We start from the raw sequence: 26,229 nt of genomic DNA on the forward strand, positions 1-26,229 counted from the left end.
CTTTGAGTGTCTGAGAGTTCATGTTTGAAGGTATGGTGGTTTAACATGTTTTTATTACGTCAGCGATAGATAATAGATATGCACGCCTTCTCTAGTGGTGTTTTCCATGACAAAGTAAGAAAGTGAGTGGGTCAAATTGCATACATGTGGGCTATTAATCCTTTCCTATATAAAAAAATAAAATGTGGGATCTAAAATGTTAGTTGGAAGCAGATAGGGAAATACAAGAGCTTGCCCGATAGTTTCTTCAGGGCTCCTCTTTGATTTGGGCACTTTAGCGGTTCCATCTAGAAACAGGTCATTGCCTTCAGCCTCTGAGGGCTCCTGGGAGGTCTTTCGTTGCCTTTTATTTTTAACTTGTTTCATCGAACCAGTGCAATGCACACCAAGGCCTGGATAAATATTTGTGAGTTGTTTGAACTTTGTTCTGTGCCCTTCAATATTCTCAGGAAATCGATTTTGGACTTTAAAGAACTTTGAAAATTCATTCACCATAACTGGACTGATTCAGGGCCAATTGCTAAGTGAGCAGTGAGAACACGGGAGGAAGAAGGGTATTTGAAAGTCTTGCAGGATCTTTCCGAAAACGATTATGGCTGTGTGAGGAACTGCATATAAATTTACACCCAAAGTAATCCTTTTGAAGCAGCTGAAAGTCTGAAGACTGATTTTTTTTAAGAGGGCATTTCAAGGATATTTTCTCATAGCCAGCTACCACATGATCTGCCCTGGCTGTATCCTAAAAACCCCCATCTCCATTATTTGCTAATTTGCTGGTCAGTTTACCTCTCTTCTTCTGTAGATCGGCACCATATATATGTCTTCTGCCTCTCCTCCTTGCTTCTTCACACCCTTCCCCTTTCCCCGACCCACCTCCCTCTCCCAGTTTGCCTCTAGGAGGGATCAGAGTGAGGAAGTGAACTTCTTTGGGGCCAGTTTACTTGTGTCATCCTGAAAGGGCAGTATGGGCAAAGGTCAGGGTCAGGCCCTATGCTAGCTGGTAGCCATTTTAGAAATTCTTAGGAAAAGTAGTTTTATAATTTAAGTGCCAATGGGACCAAGGAAGAGCAACTTCTCTGCGGAGAAGGAGGATGGAAGTTTACCCCCGGTGGACACCTCTCTGACAGCACACCAGCTGGGGCCTCCCATGTGGCTGTGGAATTCACACGGAATTTGGCTAGTCATTTAACCTCTGCTTCCTCCACTTCCTCAGCTGTATAATGGGGACAGCATTTCCTAGCCGACATCATGAGACTTTATAAAGGGGAGCAAATACTGATGACAAGCAGTTTCCAACAGGAAGAGCCAAAGGCTCAAGGTTCAGTTCTGCAGTAACAAGCACTGGATATGCAAACCTTCTCTAACATTATGTGTCAGGTGTCCCATAAAGGTGGCTTTAGGCTTTATTGGCCTTTCTCTGCCTCTTTTTCCTCTTTGCAAAATAAAGATAATAATAGGACCTATCTCACAGAGCTGTTTTGAAGAGTAAATGAGATGCAAAGTATAGTATCTGGTACTCATGATAAATGTTAGTTATTTCACCTGCTCCGCACCTCATTTTATCATGTAATAAGTGTCATCAATCCATGAACAGAAGCTGGAATTATGAGAGAATCCTAGAATGGGAGGTAAAAACTCCCTCATTTTTACAGACAAGAAAAAAGAAATGCGGTAAGATTGGGTGCTCTGCCCAGGGCTACCTGATTCATTAGCAAGAAAGCAGGAGCTACAGTTCAGGTCTCCTAATTGTCAGGTTGGTGCAAGTCTCAGTTTTCATTCCTTTGAAGACTGTGTTGGTATTTTTATCCCCAGATAACCCTTTTTCATTCCTATTTTAATGCTAAGACCAGTTCATACCATTAACCACTGCAATCTCTGTCTCCTGCAGTTCCCAGGAAACCTGCAGATAACCTCCCCTTCCCAAAAGCCATACCCCACCCCACCTGCCTGCCCCTGCAAAAGGCCAGGAAAGGTAGCACTTTCTCAGAGACCTGAGGAAGCTACTAATGGGGACAGCAGGTGAGGAAGGAGGCAGTGGAACTGCAGCTGCTGGCAAAGGTTGCCCTAGTAACCGTGCGGGCTCCATTCAGGAAGCCAGCCCAACTCCAAGATGCAAAATGATCGCCTTCACGCAGCTACTGCAAGCACAAAGGAACCAGAGGAGCCCCGATATAGCTGGAAGAAAGGGAGGCACAGAGAGAGGTGGGGGCCCATGCTGTCAGTTACAACCTTCCACCTTCCACAGAAGAAAAAGAAGGAAAGAGAATAGCTCTTTGAATCTTCTGGCCTATGTGAACCGTAAAAACCACCCATTTAACATGAGTCCTTTGGTGAGAATAGAGGGAAACAGGCACCCCTCTGTTCACCAGCCTTCTGAAACAATATGTCAGGAGAAGGGGGAGAAACCTCAAACATTGCAACTTTATGGAGGCTCTAAGCTCTTCATACTCTCTCTCTCCTTTATTCAGACTGGTGACAAAGACCATTTGCTCCCAATTTATTGGAAACTTTTTTTTTTTTCACAGCTTGAGCTGCTTAGATGCAGCGAGCTCCCTCTCCCCAAATTGCCGTCAGACACTTGCTGAATGGGCCAGGCTCAATTATGCTCCCTCCACAGGTTCAGCTCACACTGTGACCCTGCATGGCTTCCTGCTATTCATATGTGTTACTTCCCCTTTGTGGTAATGGCTTGTGGCACTTAGCCAGAAAACATTATTAATTTCAGAAGTGGACTGACAAACAACAAACCCACAGTAAAACGAGAGGAAGTGCTGGGGAGGCCAGCTGTCGGCTTGAGCCAAGCAGTAGGAACTCAATGTATGCAGGTTCTAGGAGGAAAGAGATAATAATCCACAAAGAGGAAATGCACTAAAATTATCCACAGCCCATATTTTTTTAAAAAAACGAAAGAAAGAAAAAGAAAGAGAAAAGAAATCAGAGAAAAGAAAGGGGGGAAAAAGCACCCAGCTACTTGAGCTGCAGCTGGACAGGAAATTGCTAACGCTGCTTGCAAATCCCTACTTTGAACAGGCAGTTTAGGGAATGCCAGGAGCGGAAACCGTTCAGAACTGGATTAACACGAGCCAAGTTGAACTGAAATCCACTTCTCCTTTCTGTGCTCTTGCTGACTTGGGACACCCAAATAGGACAGACTGACTTGGTATATATATTTTTGCACTATTTCTGTTTGCTTTTTATACTTACTTGCTTAAAAATCACCGTGGACAGTTTTATATGATTGCCATCGAACAAAGGCCACTTGCCTCCTGTTAGTGTAGACGACCAAGTAGTCAACACATGTGCTATGTGGGTGAAAAGCTCATTCTTCTCCCCACTTCACATGAAGGGACTGAGCTCATGCAAAAAGAGCCCCAAAGTTAAGTATGTTCTAGTTCTTTTGATTCCATACACCTGCCTTTTATTTTGGTTTGTATATTTTTACACTTGAGGTGAGGAGAGGGTGGTAGGTCCCAAGAAAAATGGCAAGATATAAAGCCTTTCGCTTGAAAAGAAACTAAAATAATCCCAAGTTTCAATAGGGGTTTCTGACCCACATCCCAAACCAGTTAAACAAAAAAAGCAAATTAGAACAGGGATGAGAAAGTTGCCTCCTAGGTGCCAATGTAAAATTCTAAAGACATATCCTGACACAGTGAGGAAGCTTAGATATGCCTTGCCATGCGCATGCTAGGGGGAAAAATGGAAACATCATTCTGGATTCATCATTCTCACACTAGGATATCTGCAGGTAGAATTGCCAATGACAACAGACTGGAAAAAGAATTATCCCTACTTCCTCCTTGGCATTATCTCAGCATTGTAGGGCAGAAGATCCTGACAGTGAAGGATAGGGAGGAGGTTAACATGTGGTTGTCATCTTGTTGTTCTGCTACACCTCTCTGTGGTTAATATCCAAACTGTATTCTTCAGCAAGCTATACTCTATAGATTCATTTTTCTTCATGGACTTTAAAATCTTAAGCCTGAACTATACTCGTTAAGAGGTATTGTTCATATACACGATACAGTCAGTCCATTCTAGGATGTCATCTTTATTCGTGGCAAATGACGTCAGTCCATTCTAGGATGTCATCTTTATTCGTGGCAAATGATGAATTTCATAAACTGCTGCTGAAAAATATTCTAGGAAAAACTTAAAAGAACTTTGCCCTGCTATGCCTGCAAGTCAAAATCAATCCCTGAATGAAAAAGTTCTAAAATGTGTCACTTCACACATAGGTATAACTGAGATTTTTTTAAAAACACACATTCAATAGCCAAAATAGTTATTTATTAATAATTTAAGGTTTTACATTCTTATAATAAATTCCAGCTCAAAACTTTACACCACGAACATATTGGAGCAATTTAACTCTCCCTTCTTCACAATCAAATGCATTTCTCCTATCAAATGGGTACCCATGCTCACACACACACTTCCAGTTTTATACAAATTTTTTTAAAGGAAAGAAACCAACCCAAAGTATTGCATTTGAGGTGACACTCCCTGAAGAATTTTATACAGAGGTAATATACTGTTTAGCACAGCTGAAGGTTTTTTTATTTTTTTCTTTTTTTAAAGTGAGCCCATGATTTGGTGTCTTTCCAAGATTATCCCCTTTGCGACAACACAAGCAAAAATATTTACAAAGGTAAGGCATAGTCAAACTACATAAAGAGAAAAAATCATGAGGAAGATACATGAAAAAGACTAAAGACTTCACCATAACAAGGTCTTAGTGATAATAGTGTCCATAAAGATGTCATCAGAATTGGTAAAGTCAAGCATGCTGCAAATATACCCTTTGGATTAGAAAAGAGCATAATTTTCTTTTTTTGTTTTGTTCTGTTTTAAGAAGTGGCATACTGCTCTTTCTCCCTTTGGATAATTTCTTTTAAACCCAATCAAAGGAAAAAACAAACACAATTCAAACAAACACTGTCAAGTGAGTCAAGATCAAATATTTACAATAATCAAATGGAGTATCAGATTTTTTTTTCCAAACTGATACCACAAATACAGAGCTGAAATCTCTCTTTGGCTCCTCTATATGCAAAATTGAATTAGTCTTCATTGAAGACAATTATATAGTCAGTTCCAGATGCAAAAGGAAACAGCCTTACAAGGCCCTAAAGAACACATGCTCCTACCCTATCATTTGGTCCTACCCTATGTGCCTGGAAGTCCTCGAATCCCAGTCCCTGCATGGGTAGGCTGTACACATGGGTACAGAGCAAACCTACTGCCTGTATCTATACAGCATGTCCTGTTATTCCAAAGAGAATGGAGCAAATCTCTCTGTTAGTATTAACCAATTCCGCACTTGGTAACCTTGTCTAGTACAGACAGCTGGTGTCATTTTGACACCTGGGGCCCCACACAAAGAAAGCAGCCCAGCTGATGCTGCCAAGAGAAACTGCTGAAGGGCCAGACACATTCCAGCAAGGAGGGGTGTGGGGTCTTTCACGTAGATTGCAGAGAGTCCACCTGGTAGACATTCTGGTTGGAAGGGGTGGTAAAATACAGCTGCTGTGCTGGAACCCGGTTGTCACACGGGCTGCTGAGTCCCAGCGTCCTCTCGAAGTCCAGCAGCTGACCCATGAAGTTGAAGTTAGGGGATATGTTGGATTTTTTCATTTTGACAATGTCATAGGCATCGTTCATCGACAGATTGAGCTTCTGCATAAGGTAAGCCACGGTCACAGTGACTGAGCGGCTAATGCCAGCCAAGCAATGTACCAAGACACCACAGTTCTTGCCCCGGGCTTCATCTGTGAACACAAAAAGAAAAGCAAGATCTCAGCAGACTGAAAATCACCCTTTGTGAATGAGCAGTCTAAAAACTGAACTTAAAAATATAATAATAATAATAGTTGTGTGTGGCAGTTGAGCCCTACAAGCAGCAGAAAATGTATCATTGAAATGAAACATGTACACTGGACACAATTACATATTTCAGATATTTTCTGAAAAGAGAGCTTTTGTATTAAGTTTCTGCCAACAAAAAACTCCTTAATGGGTGCATTCTTTGCCTCAGCATGTGAATACCAGAAACCCTGCAATATGTTCGTGAATGCCTTTTATACAGACAACCAGACTGCAAGGGTCTATTAAATTATTCTCCAAATGTTGTGCAGCTAACAATGGAGGTATTCAGGCATTTTAAAAGAGAGAGGGAAGTCACAGGGGATGGCCCATTAGGAGGAACAGGATGTCGACATGGCCTGAAAATGAGTTCCTTTGTAATAGGAAATGCATTACAATGCCTGGAGATTCACTTCTCCCAGGCTTCCAGCCCACAGTTCTTCCTGCTGGGCTCAGGTTACCCACTGTCTCACTGTTACCAGTATCACAGTATCATTCAACTGGATAACATTTAGCATTCATACTGCTTTCCAACAACTAACTTGACGTCCTAAAATAACTCCTAGATGTTTTTAAATTATAAAGCAATGCTGGAATTCCCGTCTATAGTGAGTACTTCTATCTGACCCTTCCCCTGAGTCCAAAGACTGGGGGAAAAATCTGTTGTCCGATTGCGAACGACTGTCAATGACTGAATTCAAAGATTCAAGAAACAGCGTTTCAAATACACCTGTGATCTGCAGCCATGTCAAAAGGCAGGTTTTCTTCCCTTAGCAAGAAGATAAACCAGAATTAAGGACGCTCTAGGAACATCAGAGACCTGCAGTCCGACAAATAAGCAAGCAGCAAGAACGATTAACAGCTTAAACTCTATGAATGGCTAGGAATTTTACATTTAAATGTCAGAGCGATGACTATTAATTAGTCTCACCTATGAAAGAAATGGCCTCAGGGAAAAACTGGGACAGGTTTTGGCTCCAGTGATCCGAGATGGGGATTTGCTTGTATTTAAACTCTCCTGCGTTCTCAAAGAGATTCGGCAAATTGGGGGTGACGTTCAAGATGTACTTGATGCCGAATTCCTCCAACACGTCCAAGTTGGTGGAGTCTTTGGCACAGCCCAAGTAGAGGAAAGGCAAGATCTCCACTGGGAAGGAAGGCTGGCTGTTGGACAGCGGACTGCCATCCGAATCTGTTGCACTATTGGGGTCTCGGTCAAGGTCAGACTCGATGTCCGAGGAAGAGTCAGAGCTGATCCGCAGGCCCCCGAGCCCCAGCACTGGCAACGGCGGCGAGCTGCTGCTACACGAGCCGTCTAGATTGGTCTCGCAATGCAGGGCGAACTCGGCTTGGAACTTACTGAAGCCACCTGCCAGAACGAGAAAAGCAATCGTGTAACCTGAGAAGCCGTAGTAGTTTTCACAGCTTGTAAGAACCGCAGCCCGGCGCAAGAAACACCACAAGCACCCTACGAACCCCCTACATACAGAACCATATTTAAGAGAAACACACTTTAAATGTGCACCCTCGGGAATGGAACGAACGGGCCCGCCTCGCCAGGGAACCCTTATTCTCTTGAATCCGGAAATAGACAAAATGGCAACTTTTTGGAATATTTTGAGAGCTAGGATGTGCCAATTTGTATCCCCAACAATCTCTCCCGTCCTGCAAATCTTAATTCAAAATCGAAAGATAGAAAGCAGGGTGATGGTGGAGGATGTTCTGGGTAAGAAGGTGCAGAACCCGTTAGAAAGAAACCGCCGGTACCCGCAGCCGGAAGCGGGTGGATTCTGAGCCGGCCCGGTTCTCTGGTGCGGAACGCGCGGTTCGCGGCCCCTACCTCGTCGGCTGCCGGCCCCTAGGCGAGCAGCGCGGCTCCGAAGCGCCAGCTGAGCGCAGCAGAGACATTTTCAGTCCACGGGCCCCGCCCGCAGCCCTGCGCCCCTCGCCCTGCCCCGCGCGTGGAGTTCCCCGGGCGCGTACCTTCCAGGTAGAACGCCCGGCAGCCCTCGTCCTTGAGCTTCTTGAGCAGCAGCCCAAGCACCGACTCGCCGCCCGTATTCTCGTTCCAGTCGCTGCTGCTCTCGTCGTAGAGCACCACCGTGTCGGTGCCACAGCGCCGGGTGAAGCGGTCCCGGTCCTCGCCGCGCGTGAAGAGCGCGCGCACCGGCAGGTTGCCCTTCTGCAGGCGCCGCAGCATGATGCCCGGGATGGCCACGTTGATGGCCGACTCGATGTGCGACGACTCGTATAGCTCCTGCGGCCGGCAGTCCATCAGCAGCAGCCGCTCGTTGCCCAGCTCCAGCTGCTCGTTGAGCCACGCCACTGTCTTGCTGATCGCCATTTCCGACGCGAAGGGCACGGGTCTGAGCGTATCTATCATGGGGGTCGAGCTGCGGGAGAGGGCGGGGTGCCTACCAGACGCCCCTCGGGGCAGGCATAGGCCGAGCGCACCGCGCGCGAAGCTGCCGCTCTCGGAGCGGGGTTTAATTCCGCCTCGCCTTACCCAAGCCGAGGCTAGCGGTTGGGGCAGACGAGACAGAAGTAAAGCCGGAGGTTCTCTCTGCACCCAGCTGCAGCCGCTGGCTGTTAGTGTCAATGAATCTCTCTCAATGAAGCTGCCCAGACAGTTTTTGTTCCTCCCCAGTGAATGAAATCCAATTAATTCGGACTCCGTGCTACTGAGAAGGGAGGAAAAAAAGTCTAGCGGCTCCTAATCCCTCCCTCTAAGGCTGCACCTCAATCTACCCGGGCGTCTTTCTCCCCGGATTATTTAAGACTCGATTTGCTCACTATCCCTTGGACTCAGCCTCGCACACCCCCTGCGCGAGGCAGCTCCTCAATGGATACAAACAGCGAGCGTCTCAATGGATACATTCTCCGGGCCAGCCAATGAGCGTGCTGCGGAAGGGGCTGTTGCCGTGGGGACGGGCCGGCTGGAACAGGTTGTGTTGATGAATTGTTAATGAGTTTGTCATTCACAAAAACGGAAAGGAATTTCCGCTCCGGATAAGCCCCAGTGCAAACAAGCTGCAACAGCGGGCTCGGCGGGAGGAAGGAGAAAGAAGGGGAGGCGGCAGCGGAGGAGGAGCAGGGCACATAAACCAGGGCACTTCAGTTGTCTCATGTTTCCTTCTGTTGAGAGTTCACATTTCGCGTTGGAACTTTTGCGCACCAATGGCGCAATTAGCATGCACAAAAGCCCTTGTTCGCGACGCTTGCGTTCGCGAGCTAGCTTTAGGAAAACTTGTGCTGACTTTTCGTTCTTTGTATTCCCTTCAAACTCATTTGGACCCAAGTTCGCCTTAACCCTCCCCTCCCCCAACCCCCCTTCTTTAGGCGGTGTGTGGCATTTGTTTGCCAGTTTTAAAGGCCCAGCTCTGTTTGCTCTGATGTTCTTTTAGCCGAGGCTGTGTTGGGGCTGGTGAACTGACTGGGCTTTAGTGACCGATGAGGTGTTAAATGCTAATCCAACATATTTCGAAACAAACCAGGATTTTGTTGAAACATTTTAAAGCAAACAAACAAACGTCTGGTTGTGCAGAAAATCAGAAGAAAACCTTTTTTCTTAAAATAACATTTTATTTTCTTTAAAACAATGTGGAGTGCAGAAACAAACTCTTAGGTCAGTCCAGTGCTTTTACTGTATTCCGCTCCAGCGGCGTGGGGAGTTACAAGCCATTGTTCGGGGGAATCTAAATCTCTCCCCCCGCCCCACCACCACCATCGCCTCCTGGGGGGTCGCGCTGGTTAATGATTTCTGGGCAAGGAGCTCGGCTTCTGATGGGGCAGCCGGTCTGGCGGGGCTGCCTAGGCGAGGTGTGCTGGGACGCTCCGGGCCGGGCCGGCAGTCCCCGCCATGGGCGAGGCGTGAGGAAGTCCTCCCGCAAGACCTGCAGGCTGCGGGGGCTCGGCAGGGGGGCTCGACGATTGGTTACAGTTGGCAGGGAGGCATGTCAGAGGGGGCCTCCCCAGCCCTCTCCTGCCGCCGCCTCCTCCCTTTGTCCAGCGCCGGGCACTCCGGGGAGCACCAGCCGCGCCTGCGCGCTGCGCTCCCTGCCACCGCCCCGCCGTCCCCGTCTCCCCGCTTGGCGGGCAGGGGGCTGTGCGCGACGCAGTGGACGGGTGCGGGGCTGAGCGCGGGACTCCCGGTTCCAAAGAGATCTGGGGCGGGTGGGGGGAGCAAGGACGAGTGCCTGCCGGGACCCCCCTGGCTCCTGGCTCCCAAGGAGTCGAGGGGAACGTCTCTACCGCGCTGCAGAGCCAGCAGGTAACTTTGGGGAGGTGCCGGCCAGGCCAGCGAGCAGCGCTCGGCCCAGGCGCCGCGGGGCGGACGGATTGGAAGCCGGATGGAGGCGTGGCCGGGTGGGGGCCGCGGCGGCGGGGAGGTGCGTTGCCGGCGCGCAGAGCTCTATTGTTATATAAAAGTGCCGAAGCCTGCCCCTCCCGAGCGGAAAACCACCTGTGTGCGGCCGGCGCGGCGCGGGCCCTAATCCGGCCTCGCCTCCCTAAACCCCGGCGGAAAAGAGGCCGCGCTTTGTCCCGCCGCTGCCTGAGAGGCGGAAGCGGGGGCAGCCGCCCGGCGGGGTGCGGCTTTGGGGAGCGTCCCTCGCAGCGCTTTGCGCCTACCGTGAACACTGCGAGGGCGCCTAAGGTCGCGGGGTCTCCCTTCGCCCGACGCCCCGCACCCACGGGCATGCCTGCTAACACCCCCGCTACAATTTGCATTTTTAGTCACCCGCCTCTTCCCCGGTTTGGGAAATGTAGGCTAAAAAAAGGCGGCTGCGAGGCCCAGGTTGCCAATTTTGGAGCTCTGCTGCAGGCAGGCCGCCCCGGAGGAGCGTGTTCAACGAAGGTGGGGATTGCCGAGCTCCTCTCCGCACCATTTTTGGGCAGCCCTTGGAACAAAACTCGTATAGTTCACTGGGTATCTTCTAGTTTCAGCCGGGGGAGGCCTGCGCTGGAGTTGACTCCCCCTATCCTCCACGATCTGTCACAGAAGTTCCCACCCCGAGACGTTTCAGTCATTGGGACCTGGGGACAGGGAGGGAAGAGGCAGGATGCCCTTCAGCGGAACTGAGAAGAGCAAACCTGTTGGAGGTTCAGCACAGGACCTCCAACAGAAGAGAAAGGGAGGGAAATTGGGTTTCCACCTCGCCTGTTTTAATACGCAGCTACCTGAGTATGACTATAGATTCGGGAGGATACATCGAAACTGTAGTTTTACCCATGCTTCTGAACTTTATCGCCAAGGGAATGCCAATGTTTCCTGGCGCATTGATTAAAGTGGCGTTCTGACCGCTCAGTCCTAGAAATGCTGCGAAAAGGGCTTCTGGAGTGGGACGGCCCTCGTTTGCATTATGTACCCCGCTTCTTCCTAGGTAAGCGCCCTTAGTTAAATCATGTAGCCGTTCTAAGTTGCAGTCTTCCATGTCGGCATAACGAAGATAAAAACTATCTGCTTCATAGGGTCCCTGTGACGACAAAATGGGTACGGCGAAACGTCCTAAAGTGGTGGTGGGGTGCTATTAGCTGTTGGAATTAATTTTTCATCCTTCTGAATTGAGGACCTGTGAAAAGGCCTCGGCTTGCGGACACGGTTTGGGCATCCCACAGATGCCCCTTGAGGCTTGCTTGACAGCCCGCCTGGACTCGCTCATCTGCAGCAAAGCCCTCTGAGATACTACCCTAACCGATTTAATCCGTTCCAATTCAGCTGTCAAGTAAAGGGGGTGTTATCGTAGACCAGGATCAAAAATCCTTTAGCACAGTTATCAGAATGGACCCAGCTACATTTCTGATTTCTCCCTATTGGTCACCTTTGGAACACTCTGTTCTCCAGCCACAGCAAACTGATATAACAATGCGTATTGGGCACTTACTACATGATGGGTACCATCTTGTTTCTGTGTTTACGTGCATACTTTCGGACAGTCTTCAGAAAAAACATGTAAATTATCCCATTTACAAAGATTAAAGAATTTGCCCAAGGGCACACAGTAGCAACAGAGAGTGTCAAGACGTGAGGCCAAACCGTTTACAGACTCTTAGGGATGCCCACATGCACGGATTACATACAGTGTTGTGGACACTATATTCACCTCCACGTGGTATTCCCTGCCCACATGTGAAGAATTTCAAGGTCAGCATTTTGAATTTTGACCTCCAGGCTTTCTCCAGCCTCACGTTTTCTGTTGCATTCTCCCCACAGATGTCAAAGAAGCGAGGATGCTTTCCCTGCTCCTTTTACACACCAGTGGTTTTCTTTGCGCGCAACCCTTCATCAGTCAAACCATTCACTAAATGTTGCATATTCTCTCTCCCTTAGAATATGCCCTAGATCCTAATCTTCACAAGTATCATTGCTTATCTAGTGCGTCAGCACAGCACATAAGCCTGGGTTCAAACCTCTGTCACTCACTAGTAGTCTGGGCCTCACTTCATTCATTCATCGATGCATTTATTCTAAATTCCAGGAAAGCAGTAGAGAATAAACAAAGAAGAATAACCTGCCTCACTGAAGTTTACATTCTGATGAGGACAGTCCAATAAACAAAACAAATAATTATATATTAGAAAGTGAAAGCGCTATAGAGAAAAAGCAAGAAAAGAAATTCGGAAGTGTGTAACATTGGGAATATATATTCCTCCCTCAAAGGACTGTGAGGATTAGAGACAACTGAGATGACACACGAGAAGTGTAGGGCACAAAGTCGGTATTCAGAAGATGATTTTTAAAATATCACCACTTCATTCCTGCATAAGGAATGCTGTTAGTGGTGATATTGCCATTCCTGTGAGGCACTGAGGAAAAGCTCTCTTAGGAGATAGGGACTCTAGTAGTTGGAAGAATTACAGGCTTCCTTAATTCCAGAGGCCTCAGTGCCCTTCAGAGGATATCATTCATATGAAGAGGGCTGTGTTTAAAGATTGGAGATAGCAGATCATCTGTGATCCATTCTCAGGAGTGCAGAGAAGCACTTCCATAGATTCTCGTTTCTTCTTGTGTGTGTGTGTGTGTGTGTGTGTGTGTATGTATGTATGTGTGCACCGAGCACCTGTGCTTGTGCTTGAATTCCTCCTGGTGTTTCCCCCTGGAAAGTTCCTTAAAAATTGTTAGTTAAAAAAAATTGTTTTTAAAAAGCAGTGTATTTTGGTTATAAAATTTTCTCTAGGCCATTTGAGAAACATTCCAATTTTGCAGGAATTTTCCTGAGTTTGAGGGCACTTGAGATTTATAAAATCCAAATGGGCTAGCATGACCTTTAATCTTCTTGGAATAATCTCTGTGAATACAATGACATTTATTAACACATCATGTGAAAACAGTTAAACAGATTTTCAGCAAATAAGGAGAGTTTTGGAAGTTCTGACTTAAAATGTAAATGCATTTAGGGGTCTCAGGTAGGCCCTCAAAGTGACAGTGGCTTTCAGTGCAGCTAAAACTTCAAAACTGAATTTAACCGTATTTGAGGGATACACCTGAAATAGTATGGCTTAATGTAAAGTGTATATGGGATGCACAAAACTGTCCCTAAGGTCTTCTGATGAGTGCTTTTAAAAGATACCACGAAGTTGTACCACAACAGTAGCAACTGAGGAACACAAGAGGCCTAAGGAACTGACAATAGGTAACATGACTTATATGTAGTGATAGGCTGTGAGAAAGCCAAAGGGAATTTCAAATAGCCCCCAATTAAAATTCCATGAGGGCGGCCCCTGGGAATTGCAGATCCAGGTTTGCAATCAAACTGCTTCTCACGTGGAAGCTCCGTGCAGCTTGCCCCATGATGAGGAGCTGCAAGGGCTTATTGAGCACGGGTTAATGATTTCTCCAAACAGTGCGGGGGAAGGGGAAAGGCAGGCTAGGTTAGACCTCAAGGCAGAGGTAGCTGGACAGCAACACCAGAATCACACCCACAAGCATATCTAGGGGGAGATTGGAGCTTCCCTATGAACGAGATGGCACATTTGCGCATTGCCAGGATGATACCACCTGAAGAAAAATATGAACTATTGTGAAATTCAGACCTTAGCCAATTTGGCTAAGCTTTTAAAAATTATGTTCTCCGTCAGCTTTCTTGCATTTCTGTTTCCCGTCATCTGATGAAAGAGAAATTAATTTACATTCAGGCTCCTGTAGAGACTTTATCTAGAATTTTTTTAAAAGCTAGACAGTCTCTAGCGAAGAAATTCATTTAAAGATAGCAATGTTAATTTTTTATTTCAGATGTTTTAATTCCATGCCTTCCACTGGGAAAATATTCATTGATTCTTCTTCCTTATCCTTTATTTTTACAAAGCAGGAAATGTAAAAAGCGTGTATAAATGTATATATAGGAAACTGTCACGACGTTGGCATTTCTGCAGTACATTTCTGAGTAAGCGCATTTACCTTCTTTTGGAAAGGAGATGACAGTACCTTGTTTCCCATTGTACTATTTTGAAAGCCCCAGCGATGATCCTTAGTGGGAAAGTATAGCTTACATTGCCAGCCAGGGAAGTGAGAGACTATGTGTATTTAGCGCTCCAAAACCTTCTCGTGTCGTGTCATGAAGCACCACATGTGTGGTGTTGGGCATTATCCATGTTGCATCTTCATGTGGAATATTTGCCATGAGCCTCCTTGTGTGGGCTGTTTACTCTGGTGACTTTTCTCTCCATCTTGTGTTGCTTTATTTACGCAGGTGTGAGTAGTACATATAGCTGTTGTGTAAGAGGACTCATTATTTTTCTAAGTGGGTACTATTTCCTGCCACCCTATTTTTGCTTCAGAAATCAGTGGAAGTAACTGTGTGTATCCACAATACGGGAATGCTTTAGCTCAGTTTTTCAAACTTAAGAACTTGCAGATCCGCCAAGAATATATTAATAGAACCCTAGGGAGCCCCAAACTCCAGTCTAAACAACACTGCTTAAGGCTGTTGGTGGGTTAATTGTAAAAGTTATATCTGGACATATCATGAAATAACAACATAGTGGCTACAACTTATTCTACACCAACAATTGTACGGGTTAAATCTAACCATTGTGATAACCTTGCAAAACAGGTATACCATTTTCACAACTTTAAGGTGGGGAAGCCTGAGCTCAAATGTCAGGTAATTTATGCTGGAATCCAAACTTGCATCTCAGTCCCTTCAAAGCTCCTTAGTACACACTGCTCCAACCTGATGAGTGGCCCTAAATGAATTCAACCTGGTATACCATGATAGCTTCTACATAATTTGTTACACTTTATCTTGCTAGTCAAGACTAGGACTTGTGGAATCAGCCCAACCTGGATTCTAATCCTGGCTTACCTACTTTCTGGCCCTATGACTCAGGGAAACCATTTCATCTCCCCATGTCTCAGTTTCCTTATCTGTAAAATGGGAATACTCTATCACAGAGCTATTGCAGTCAATGATTTATATTTGTAAAGTGGGTAGAAACAGTCCTAGAACAATAACTCATTGACTGCTACCTGTTTTTATTGTTACACACACACACACACACATATACACACACAATTCTTTTTTTTTTTTTTTTTTTGAGGCAGAGTCTCACTCTGTCACCAGGGTGGAGTGCAGTGGCACGATCTCAGCTTACTACAACTTCCGCCTACCAGGTTCAAGCAATTCTTGTGCCTCAACCTCTCAAGTAGCTGCAATTACAGACGTGCACTACCATGCCCAACTAATTTTTGTATTTTTAGTAGAGACAGGGTTTCGCCGTGTTGCCCAGGATGGTCTTGAACTCCTGGCCTCAAGTGATCCACCAGCCTCCCAAAGTGCTGGGATTACAGACGTAAGCTACTGCACCTGACCACAACTCTTAATAAATGTTTATTGACTTTGCTGAAAAGGGATCATATAACAAAAAAAACTATAGTGTTAATTTAGTTCTCAGGAAGAGAAAAACAATCCATACAAATTTTTGAAAAAAGTTTCAAAGAACAGAATCAACTCCTTTACGACCCCTCTTAGTTGCTGATAAGCAACCCAGAAATTGAGGTTTCTTAATGGGCTGAGATACCTGGATAGTTTGGGGACAGTGAAAACACACTGCATACCAGGGGTTCCCCATCACTCTAGGACTCACCTGCTGAAGTAGCAGACACTTTCCCTGCTCCATCAATGCTGGCTCATAACTGATCCTATGGAGTGCATATTGTGCAAGAGGAGAATTGGAAATCTACTAGCCTGAGCCACATAGCCGTTGTCTCTCAGTGATCTGGGTTCAAGGCAGCTAATGGAAACACATATTTATATTATGAGTCCTGCATATAAGAAGTCCCATTCTCTGGGAATTTCCTTTCTCCTTCCGACTTCATGCCCAGCAGGAGCTTTTCAGAATACAAGGAGGGGGAAGAGGGGAGGGTCAGAGCTGAGCATGAGAGCCACTCCTCCATGACTGGAAGGAAACTTCCATTCATGGACAGATGAGAAAGGCTGCGCTAGAAGCCACACTGTAGAAGCATACCCAGGTTTGAGTAAACAGACACCTGCTTAGCACAGTTTCCATACAAATTTTTGCACATATATGATTCCAAGATTATTTTTATTAAACATCCGATAAGTATATATCCTTTGTTATAAATCCATCAGGTTTTGCTGGACCTACCAGAAGTTTTAGATTCCTTACCCAAACCTCAAAAGTGTAAACCCGACCAGGCATGGTGGCTCACGCCTGTAATCCCAGCATTTTTGGGAGGCCAAGGCGGGCAGATCACGAGGTCAGGAGATGGAGACCCTCCTGGCTAACAAGGTGAAACCCCGTCTCTACTAAAAAATACAAAAAAATATATATATATATTGGCCAGGTGTTGTGGTGGGCACCTGTAGTCTCAGCTACTTGGCAGGCTGAGGCAGGAGAATGGCATGAACCCTGGAGGTGGAGCTTGCAGTGAGCCGAGATCGCACCACTGCACTCCAGCCTGGGTGACAGAGCAAGACTCCCTCTCAAAAAAAAAAAAAAGTGTAAACCCTTGCTAGGTCATGCTCCTGCCTAACCAGTTTCCCAGGGAAAAAGCCTTTATGATGGGATTTCTCTGTCCTTTTGTTATATTTTCTGTATGGTAATTTGCTTTTTGTTTTTGGCTTAACACAAATATATTATTTTTCAGTTCTGTACGTCATAAGTCTCAAATGGGTCTCCCTGGACTAAACTCAAGGTGTCAGCAGGGCTGCTTTTCATTTTGGTGGCTCTAGGGGAAAACCTGTTTCCCTGATTATTCAGGTTTTTGGCTGAATTTAGTCCTTATGGGTGTAGGACTCTGGTCCCTGTTTGCTTGCTGTGTTCCCAACTTCTAGAGGCCACCTGCATTCCTTTGCATGTGCCCCATTTCCTGTGTCTTCAAGGCCAACAACAGCAGATCACATGGTTTTCATGCCTCAAATCTCTGCTGTCTCTTCTACCGCTTCTCTCTCTGACATGCTCTTTGTCTTCCTCTTCTACGTTTAAGGACTCACGAAGTTACATTGGGCCCACCTAGGTAATCCAGGATAGTCTCCCCATCTCAAGGTCTTTAAAGTCTCCTTTGCTATGTAAGGTACAGGTTCCAGGCATTAGGGCATAGATGTATCTGGGAGGTCATGCTGCCTACATGTGGTTGTCTTGAAGAGACAGGTAATTTGTTGGAAAGGGGAATGGGGGACTTTTTGGAGTGAGGGAAATGTTCTATATCTTGATTAGGGTGGTAGTGGGTATTCAAATGTTAAATCTTTTAAATTTTAGTTTAACATCTACATTATTGCATTTTCCAACTGTTTTATATTTTGCTTGTAATTATTTATTTAGAAGCAACTTTGTGTGAGGCATTGTATTAAGCACTTTATGTAATCATCTCATGCATTGTTTTCTCCTAGTACTCTGGTGTTATCACATAATAAGTTTGCTTTAACCGATTAAGTTTGATGATGCAGTGTAGTGACTAGAGTCTTTCAGGTACATATTGTTCCACTTTATGGCTATTTTCCATTTCAATTTAAAGGCCAAGGGGGTTTTCTCATTTACCAGTTTATTATGAAAGCTATTACAAAGGATACAGATGAAGAGATGTGTAGGGCAAGGCATGCAGGAAGGGGCTTCAGTTTCCATGCCTTTTCCGGGTGCACCACACTCCAGGAACCTCCATGGACTCAGCTATCCCAATGCTCTAGTAATTTAAGTAATTCAGTGTAACCAGCTATAGTACTTTATGCTTTAGGCAGGAGTAATTAGCTGGCATTTTTTAATGTGAATCCACTTGATGACCTGAGGGTTTTTAAAATTTAGTATAAAGGATATTAAAAACAAATTCTTTTTTTTTTTTTTTTGGCAGGGGGACAGAGTCACTCGTCGCCCAGGCTGGAGTGCAATGGCGTGATCTCAGCTCACCACAACCTCCACCTCCCGGGTTCGAGCCATTATCCTGCCTCAGCCTCCTGAGTAGCTGGGATTACAGGCACCCGCCACCACGCCTGGCTAATTTTGTATTTTTAGTAGAGATGGGGTTTCTCCATGTTGGTCAGGCTGGTCTCAAACTCCCGACCTCAGGTGATCCGCCTGCCTTGGCCTCCCAAAGTGCTGGGATTACAGGCGTGAGCCACTGCTCCCGGCCTAAAAACAAATTATTTCTGTTCTTGAAATTGGTGCACTTACAATATGTGGTAGAGGAGGTGTGGCAGGACACATGGACCTTGCATGACCAAGGTACAAGAGAGCAGACAGCTCAACTGTCTGTGTCGTGGTGCGGCTTCCAGCACTGAGCCTAGGATCCTGCCCCCATGAGATGACACAACCTGCAGGTTCACCTTTAGAACATTGCTGACTTCAGTGTGGCCCTTTCATGCAATGTGCTGTTAATTAGAGTACTTATGGCAGAGAGAAGGACTTTTTCCCAGTGTGTACAACTGTACCTACTGCTAAAGCATATTTTTTAATCTAGTTAAATTTGCTGTGAAATTTACATTTATAGTGAGAGTGAGATGAAGTGTGGTGTGGAATGTAACCTAAATCTGGAGCCTGTAACTACTAACCCCTGATTTTGATCAAAAGAATCTGACAAGTACTCTATAGCCAAAATGGCTTAAAAGGAAAGCTTTTTAAAAAAATATAGGTGCCGAAGTCCCATAACCAGTAATTCTGATTTAATTGATGTAAGGTGTATCTTGGCATTGATATTTTCCGAAAGCTGCCCAGAGAATTCTGATATGTTGCCTGGACTAACAACTGGTTTAGAAGCATTCACAACAATCATCCCCCAACAGTCCCTTGCCTAGGCAGAGGTTTCCAGTGAGCCCAAGAGCTTCCCACCCAGACCAGTAGGTCTAGAAATGAAATGTTTAGAAACACCTGGAGGTACTTGCTCTCAGTCCATATCCTGGCCTCCCCGACAGGGACTCTGATTCAGAAGATCTAGGGATGGGCTCAGGCAACTATATTGTAGTCCAGCAGCCAGCAGTGGCTTATACAGGTGGACCAAACTTTGAGAAGCTTCAAGTGACATCCCACATAGTCAGATTCCTCACTTATCCACTCTGTTCAGCAATTGTAGAAATGTTCTTGAAGTAACTGGAAAGATGAGTCAAATAGTATTCTTTAGACACAAGCATAAGAACTTCGTAACAGGAAAATGCTGTGTCAGGCATAACTAATCTGCTTGCCCTTGTAAATGCAACTCTTCAACTGGTATGCACTCTGAGTTATTTACTGGTGAAACCTGTCACAAAGCGTTGGGAGATTACAAAGAACAGAAGAAGGTATCTTGGTAGCAGCATCGTGTGTTTATTGAACACCCGTTGTGTGTCTAAAACTGAAATGACTGCTGGGGCTTATGAAAATGAGTGAAATTCAGGCCCTGCTGTCACACAAAAAAAATAAGTCTAATTGGGGAGGTTAGACATGTGCCCGGGAAGCTAGAATGTAATGTAGTAAATGTGGTCATTGCAGTAGAAAGGAAGTGCTATGGGAACAAGAGGAGGAAATGGTTCATCTATCTTAGGGTGGGAGGCGGAAGGTAGAGTTGGGGTGCTGGGAAGCGTCCCAGGGGAGGCAGCATCTGAGTTAGATTCCCCAGGGAGCAGATTTCTCACTGTCCCCCATCCAGTGGGATAGGAGAAGACCCACACTCTGGGCAAGACAGAAAGATGACATGAGCTAAGGTTTGGAGAGATGGACATGTGTGACCAGTGCAGTGCAGGTGAATGGTATGGAAGGCAAAGATTGGCAGAGAATACAGGAAAGGTGGTGCAGTGCCAGGTGGGAATGGGCTTTGGATGTCATGATAAGAAGTTTTGAATTTTTCTTTAGGTGAAGTCATCATAGATATTTATACAGGGGTGTGACATGATTTCAGTATATAATTCTGTAACAAAGGGGGCGAGTAGACTGGAAGGGAGAGAGAAACTGGGGGCAGGAAAACCAATTAGGAAGCGATTGCAATTGTCCAGAAAAAGGATGCAGTACCACCACAATCATCCTCTTCCTAAAATAATGTATTCAAACTGCTTAGTTTTATTCCTCCTATTTCTGCAGCTAGAAAAATCACTTAGCCCTCTTGTGACTCAGAATTTCTCCCTATTAATAGAAGATGACAAAATACTTACCTCACCTCACACAGGGAGATACTGAGAGATGCTTGCAATTGTAGCCACGAAAGAGGGGGAAATATTATTCCAAATACCGTGGTAGTAGTTACTCTGGGGTAGTGAGGGAAGGGACACTGCCTTTCCCCACTAACAATTCATTATAAAAATTTCAAACCTACAGAAAAGTTGAAAGTTGAGTAAGAGCACCAGAAATACTCTTTGGAGGGAAGCTTCTGCAGAAATTCCAAGTACTCACCACCCAGGAAGTGGCATTTCCAATCTAAGGGCCCATTGCCTTCAGGATGAGAATGCCATTGCAGCCTATTTGGTTACAAACAGTGTTCTATAATATGAGATTTTGTAAAGAAAGGCCCATTTTCCCATTGTTTTCCATTACAAACAAAAGTGTAAGGAATGATGTTCTTATTATTCCTATTGCTGAAATGGGGCTGGGGAGGGCCATATTTGAAGGAGTTATACCGTCATCTACATGCTTTCAAGCTGTGTTTTGCCCTTTGGGGTTTGGAGTCTGCCCTTGTAGCAAGGGGCACGTAGTCATACCTTTTCCATCTGCTGCTGGGCCCCTTCCCATACTAGGTCTCCATTTCAGCACCCTGGACCACATCAGAATTCTTTCTTGTTTTTGGAAAAGCATCATTTATATCTACCGCAGTGTGTGTGACAGACATAAACTGCTTTAAGTTTTGCCAAAATGTCTGTGTCTTCCACCTTTAAAAAAAAATCTGTGCTCTCTATATTTGCTGAGTTGGTATAAGATATTCCAAGGGATAAAAAGATAAATAATGTAGAGACACTGCCCTCAAGAAGCTAACAGACAGGACTGTGACCTAATGAAGAAGTTATGAGGGTAGCATTCAGTGCTTTTTTAGAACAGTATCAACTTTCAAGATTCAAAAGGATGGTCGTGTTCAATGACTGATGGAGTCCTTCCAGCTGGAATGGGGTGATTTGAACTTACAATGAGGAAACCCAAAGTACTTCATTTTATATATGAAAATCAAATGGTTATTGAGTGATATAATAAGGAGACCTATCAGGAATACGTAAGGAGAAGATAATACATGCTCCTTTCTAAAGTACATTTATGTAAGTAATGAATGATTAGCTTTCAAATGGAAATGTTTTCTCTAGTACAGTGAATTATTCTGATTCATTTGTTCACTCTTAACTTGCATTTCTTGGAAAACTTACTGGCAAAATTTGTCACAAAGCAATTAGGAGACTACAAAGTACAGAAGAATAGCCTTTAAATCCTTACACAAATCAGTTCTTATTTTAAGGACAGTTTAAATCTCACAACATCACAGCCTGCTTTTGCATGCTCTCTTTCATTTACTTGTTAGATTCCTTTACTGCAAAGAGCTCAAGGAAAACAACTAGAAACAAACCATGGCTATGCTGACAAGAAAGAGTCAATTATAAAGGGAAATGAATGAAGATTTATTCATTTATTAATAAAGTAATGTGGGCAGCCATTTGATGATTCTAATTTCTGATTTAGTCTTTAAAGTTAACTTATCTGCATATATTTTTAAAAGTCTGTGCTGTTGCCAAGTGACTTGGAACTACACAGCATAGTTTACTCACAAATTAGATGAAAGCATCTTTTAAAATGTCTGCACATATTATACTTGTTTTTCTCTTAAAAAATAAGCCATTGTTGATTTATTTTTGGGCAGGTGACATTTGTGAATGGAACAAAATATAAAAGGAAGGATACGGCATATAGTAAGTCAGTCTCTTCTGGCCACTCAGTTCCTCTCCCTGGCAGCAACCACTTTTGACTAGCATTTTGTGTATCTTCTCAGGGGGAGTCTATGCATGTACAAGGATATGCATTTATTATTGGTGTTATTGGTATGCAATTGTAGCAGACTCATTTTTAATGACTACATAGTATTCTATTGCATGGACATAGCATAATTTATTTAGTCAGCCATCCTATCGATAGATATTGAGGTTGTTCGTAATCTTTTTGCTATTGCAAGCAATGACTGCAATGATTATGTTTTATACATTCATCCACCTTGTGGTGAATATATCTGTAGGGTAAATTCTTAAATATGGAATTGTTTGGTCAGAGTATATGAGTTTATAATTTTGATAATTATTGCCCAAATGCCCCCTTCAGAGATTGTACTAATTTGCATTCCCACCAGTAATGTATTTCCCCATACTTTAGCGGACACAGTGTGTTCTCAAACCTTTGCCACTCTGAGAGATGAATATTGGTATCTCATGGTAACTTTAATTTGCATTTCTCTTAAGAGTCGATTTGAGCATGTTTTTGTATGTTTAAAGGCTGTTTGAATTTCTTTTTCTGTGAACTGTCTATTCATCTCCTTTACTCATTTTTTTGAGTAGATTGTTGATCCTATTTTATTTTTGTACCTTATTTTGCAACCATAATGTTAAGTTCATTTTAGCCTCTGAACTCAAATACCATTTGTCAATCATTAGTCCAAATTTAAAAAAAAGTGGAGCCACTTAATAATCCTAACGCACAGTTTGAAACATAATTCATTGATGCCTGACTTTTCCTTCTCAACTCAGTTTTAATCTCAAATTTTAATGGGAACTGTCATCACTCTTTAGGCCCAGTCAGGGTCAGAGTCCTGGGTTTTACTTGTTTTATTTGAACCCCAGGAGAGTTGCTTGTCTGAAGCTCTGTTTTAGCAATAGATTATTTATACAAACTCTCTGATAAATTTTAACTCATTAAATAGCAGCGTTAATATACTCATCTAGCACCACATTCCCTGCCTTCTGCATGAGCAGAGGAGAGAGAGTGATACTATTAAATATTCAAAAGCCTTTATCCTTATCCCAACCCCTCCATAGGAAGATGCTATCTTGCCTGGGCTGGGTGTAGTGGCTCATACCTGTAATCCCAGTGCTTTGGGAGGCCAAGGTGGGAGGATCACTTGACACCCAGAGTTCAAGACCAGCCTGGGCAACATAGTGAGACCCCATCTCTACAAAAATACAACTAAAAAAATTAGCCAGGTGTTGCAGGCACCTGTATTCCTAGCTACTCAAGAGGTTGAAGTGGGAGGATCACTTGAGCCCAGGAGTTTGAGGTTACAGTGAGCTATTATCAGGTCACTGCACTCTAGCCTGGGAGACAGAGTGAGACCCTTTTTTTTTGAGACAGGGTCTCACTCTGTCACCCAGGTTGGAGGGCAGTGGCGAGATCTTGGATCACTGCAACCTCTGCCTCCTAGTTTCAAGCGATTCTCCTACCTCAACCTCCCGAGTAGCACGCCTGGCTAATTTATTTTATTTATTTATTTATTATTCTTATTTTTTTAATAGAGACAGTGTTTCACCATATTGGCCAGGCTGGTCTCGAAAACCTGACCTCAAGTGATCCACCTGCCTCGGCCTACCGAAGTGCTGGGATTACAGGCATGAGCCACCATACCTAGCCAACCCTGTCTCTTAAAAAAAGAAGGAGGAGGAGGAGGAGGATGAGAAGGAGGAGGAGGAGGAGAAGGTGAAGAAGAGAAGGAAGAGGCAGAGGGGGAGGAGGAGGAGGACTAGAAGGAGGAGGAGGAGGAGGAATTATCTTATTATCTTGCCCATTAAATAAAAAAGTGTAAAAGTCCCTTGCTTCTTTCTTTCTCAGAATGGGGTAGTTTAAAAGTGTCTGTTTGCAATCCCCAAATATCATATTGCTTTTGGCAGCTGATATTCTTTAGCAGCTGATTAAATGATACATATTTTACACAAAATAGAATATCCTGAATCAAAGGGATTTTGAATATTTATTTGAACTGGCTTTATCTCAGGTATATATCTGGAATTCACTGAAAATAAAATGGGTGGTAAGGAATCCAAGATGACAGAGGATAGCAACAACAATAACAAGATGGAGACCAGGAAGTAGGTTTGCAAATACCTGTAGGTTGGATGTATATAGGAAAAGCTACCATATCAAACTGGGCAGAAGCAACCAATCCAGAAAAATAACTTCTAGCATCCAATCATATGGTGGTGAGATTAAACTCAAAAGAAAGTTAGATGAGGTTTAGAGAACATATTCTCAACCCGTACATACTTCATTGGAGCAACTCTTGTTAATCTTAAGGGGAATTATGGAACTCCATTCTTTCTTCTTATTTAGAAGAAAATAGACTCAAGGCCAAATTTGTAGGCCAAATTGAAGATATAACGAGATTTTTTTTAACTCATCGTCTTTGCCAAATTCTCTAGAACATAAAACCTGAGACGAAGATTACTTGCTAAGTCTATGTTGGGTGGTGCAATTTCAGGGCTATAAAAGGGAGTGAGAAAAAGGTGAGGCAGGAAAGGAAGGAATGCAAATACTAGATGGTGTGTTAAGGAACTGGACATAACTTCACAAAGAACAAAGCCGGTTGCTGGGTCCTGCACATCACCTTGAAACAGTCCATCAGGTGGGGAGGGCGGTGGGAGGAGCAATGGGGGGAGAAAGAGGAATTTATCTTTTTGACCTCTAGTCCCTTGATTCAAAATTTAACTCAGTGATTTAAGCGAGCCGTTGGGTAAGCCAGATTCCACATCCCACTAAACTGCCTGGAAGAGGTGGGAGGAGAGCAGCCATAAGGTATGAGGTACAGAGTCCCATCAGGTGAGACCCATGTCTGTAGCCACTGAGGTTCCTGTTAGAACAGGTGAGATGTGATCTTCCCAAAGCCCCAGCTTCTTCCGCAGGAGGCTGAGACAGCAGGCCCCCGTATGTCCATTCAGGAAGAGGCTAAGGCTTGGGGGTCAGGTGAAGAATCTTGAGAGACACAAAAATTGTTCTAGTATAGTCATGACTTAAAATTATAAACAATAATTTTCAAGTCTTTTAGGAAATCCATGAATTAGTGTTTTTGTAGAGATATGAACTTTCAGTAAAAGAGTCAACGAATCATAATAGGTATGGAGGTGGAAATTCTATTATTAAGATTTATGATTGCTGAAATATTTTCATGATTACTCAGATCCATTTCTGGACTGACCTTATGCTTAACCAGATGATGTTTATTATTAAAGCTGATTTTTAACGAGTGTTCATTAATAAAAAATGCTCTTAACCACAAGGCTTTGTTTCCAAGTGATGTATAATAATATGTGCTAAAACACGAATCTCAACTTCCAGATGCATATTTTACCAAAACACCTATTGCACTAAGGAAAATATGACAAATTCTTTTTTTTTGTTCGTTTTTTTCCTTTTTCCCTTTGCTTTTTAATGCTCAGGAAACTATGATTGAGTTTATGAACACATGAACAGGCAAGCACGTACAATTAAAAGATGAAACAACGAAAAAAGTTGATCCATGTCATTCCATGAGAAAGGCTGCCCACAGCACTCCAGCTCAAACACAGTGTCCCCTCGAGCTCTCTATCCCCCTCCCCACTCCCTCACCTTCCCTCAGATTCAGGGAAATCAGGTTGGGAGGTGAGTGCATCATTGACAGAGAATGCCCCCCTTCCACGTTCTGTAAGTCTCTCCCAGAGGCGGGGAAGGCAGTTCCCTTCAGTAGCACAGTTAGGGTCAATTAGTGTTGGTTCCACAAGTTAAGGTACTTCAGGCTGCTTTGGTGGCAGCGTGGTTCCTCCCCTCCTTTTTCAAGGCATGTGTCCTCTAAGAGTAGTAAAGCTTTGGAAACTGTGCAGACTGTTAAAGTTGACAGCTTAATACAGGATCATTGAAGTCGGCAGGCAAAAGGATCCTCGGAGACACCTCCCTCAGACCAGAAGCTTCCAGAAGGCCTGGGCAGCTCTGTGTTTCGGCTGGGCATGGCACACTGGAGCCCCC

The 26,229-nt window shown here is 44.4% G+C and overlaps 1 protein-coding gene across 1 annotated transcript; it reads right to left on the reverse strand.

Annotated features, from left to right (window-relative positions):
• Window positions 1-4,268: 4,268 nt before the first annotated feature.
• Window positions 4,269-8,733, reverse strand: DUSP6 (dual specificity phosphatase 6). Its single transcript, XM_054444722.2, has 3 exons — window positions 7,849-8,733; window positions 6,797-7,234; window positions 4,269-5,771 (listed from the first exon to the last, which is right to left on the reverse strand). The coding sequence occupies exons 1-3, from the start codon at window positions 8,246-8,248 to the stop codon at window positions 5,464-5,466; spliced, it is 1,146 nt and encodes a 381-aa protein (XP_054300697.1). The 5' UTR covers window positions 8,249-8,733; the 3' UTR covers window positions 4,269-5,463.
• Window positions 8,734-26,229: the final 17,496 nt, after the last annotated feature.

The sequence above is a fragment of the Pongo pygmaeus genome, chromosome 10 (genome assembly GCF_028885625.2).
Source record: "Pongo pygmaeus isolate AG05252 chromosome 10, NHGRI_mPonPyg2-v2.0_pri, whole genome shotgun sequence".
Taxonomy (NCBI): domain Eukaryota; kingdom Metazoa; phylum Chordata; class Mammalia; order Primates; family Hominidae; genus Pongo; species Pongo pygmaeus.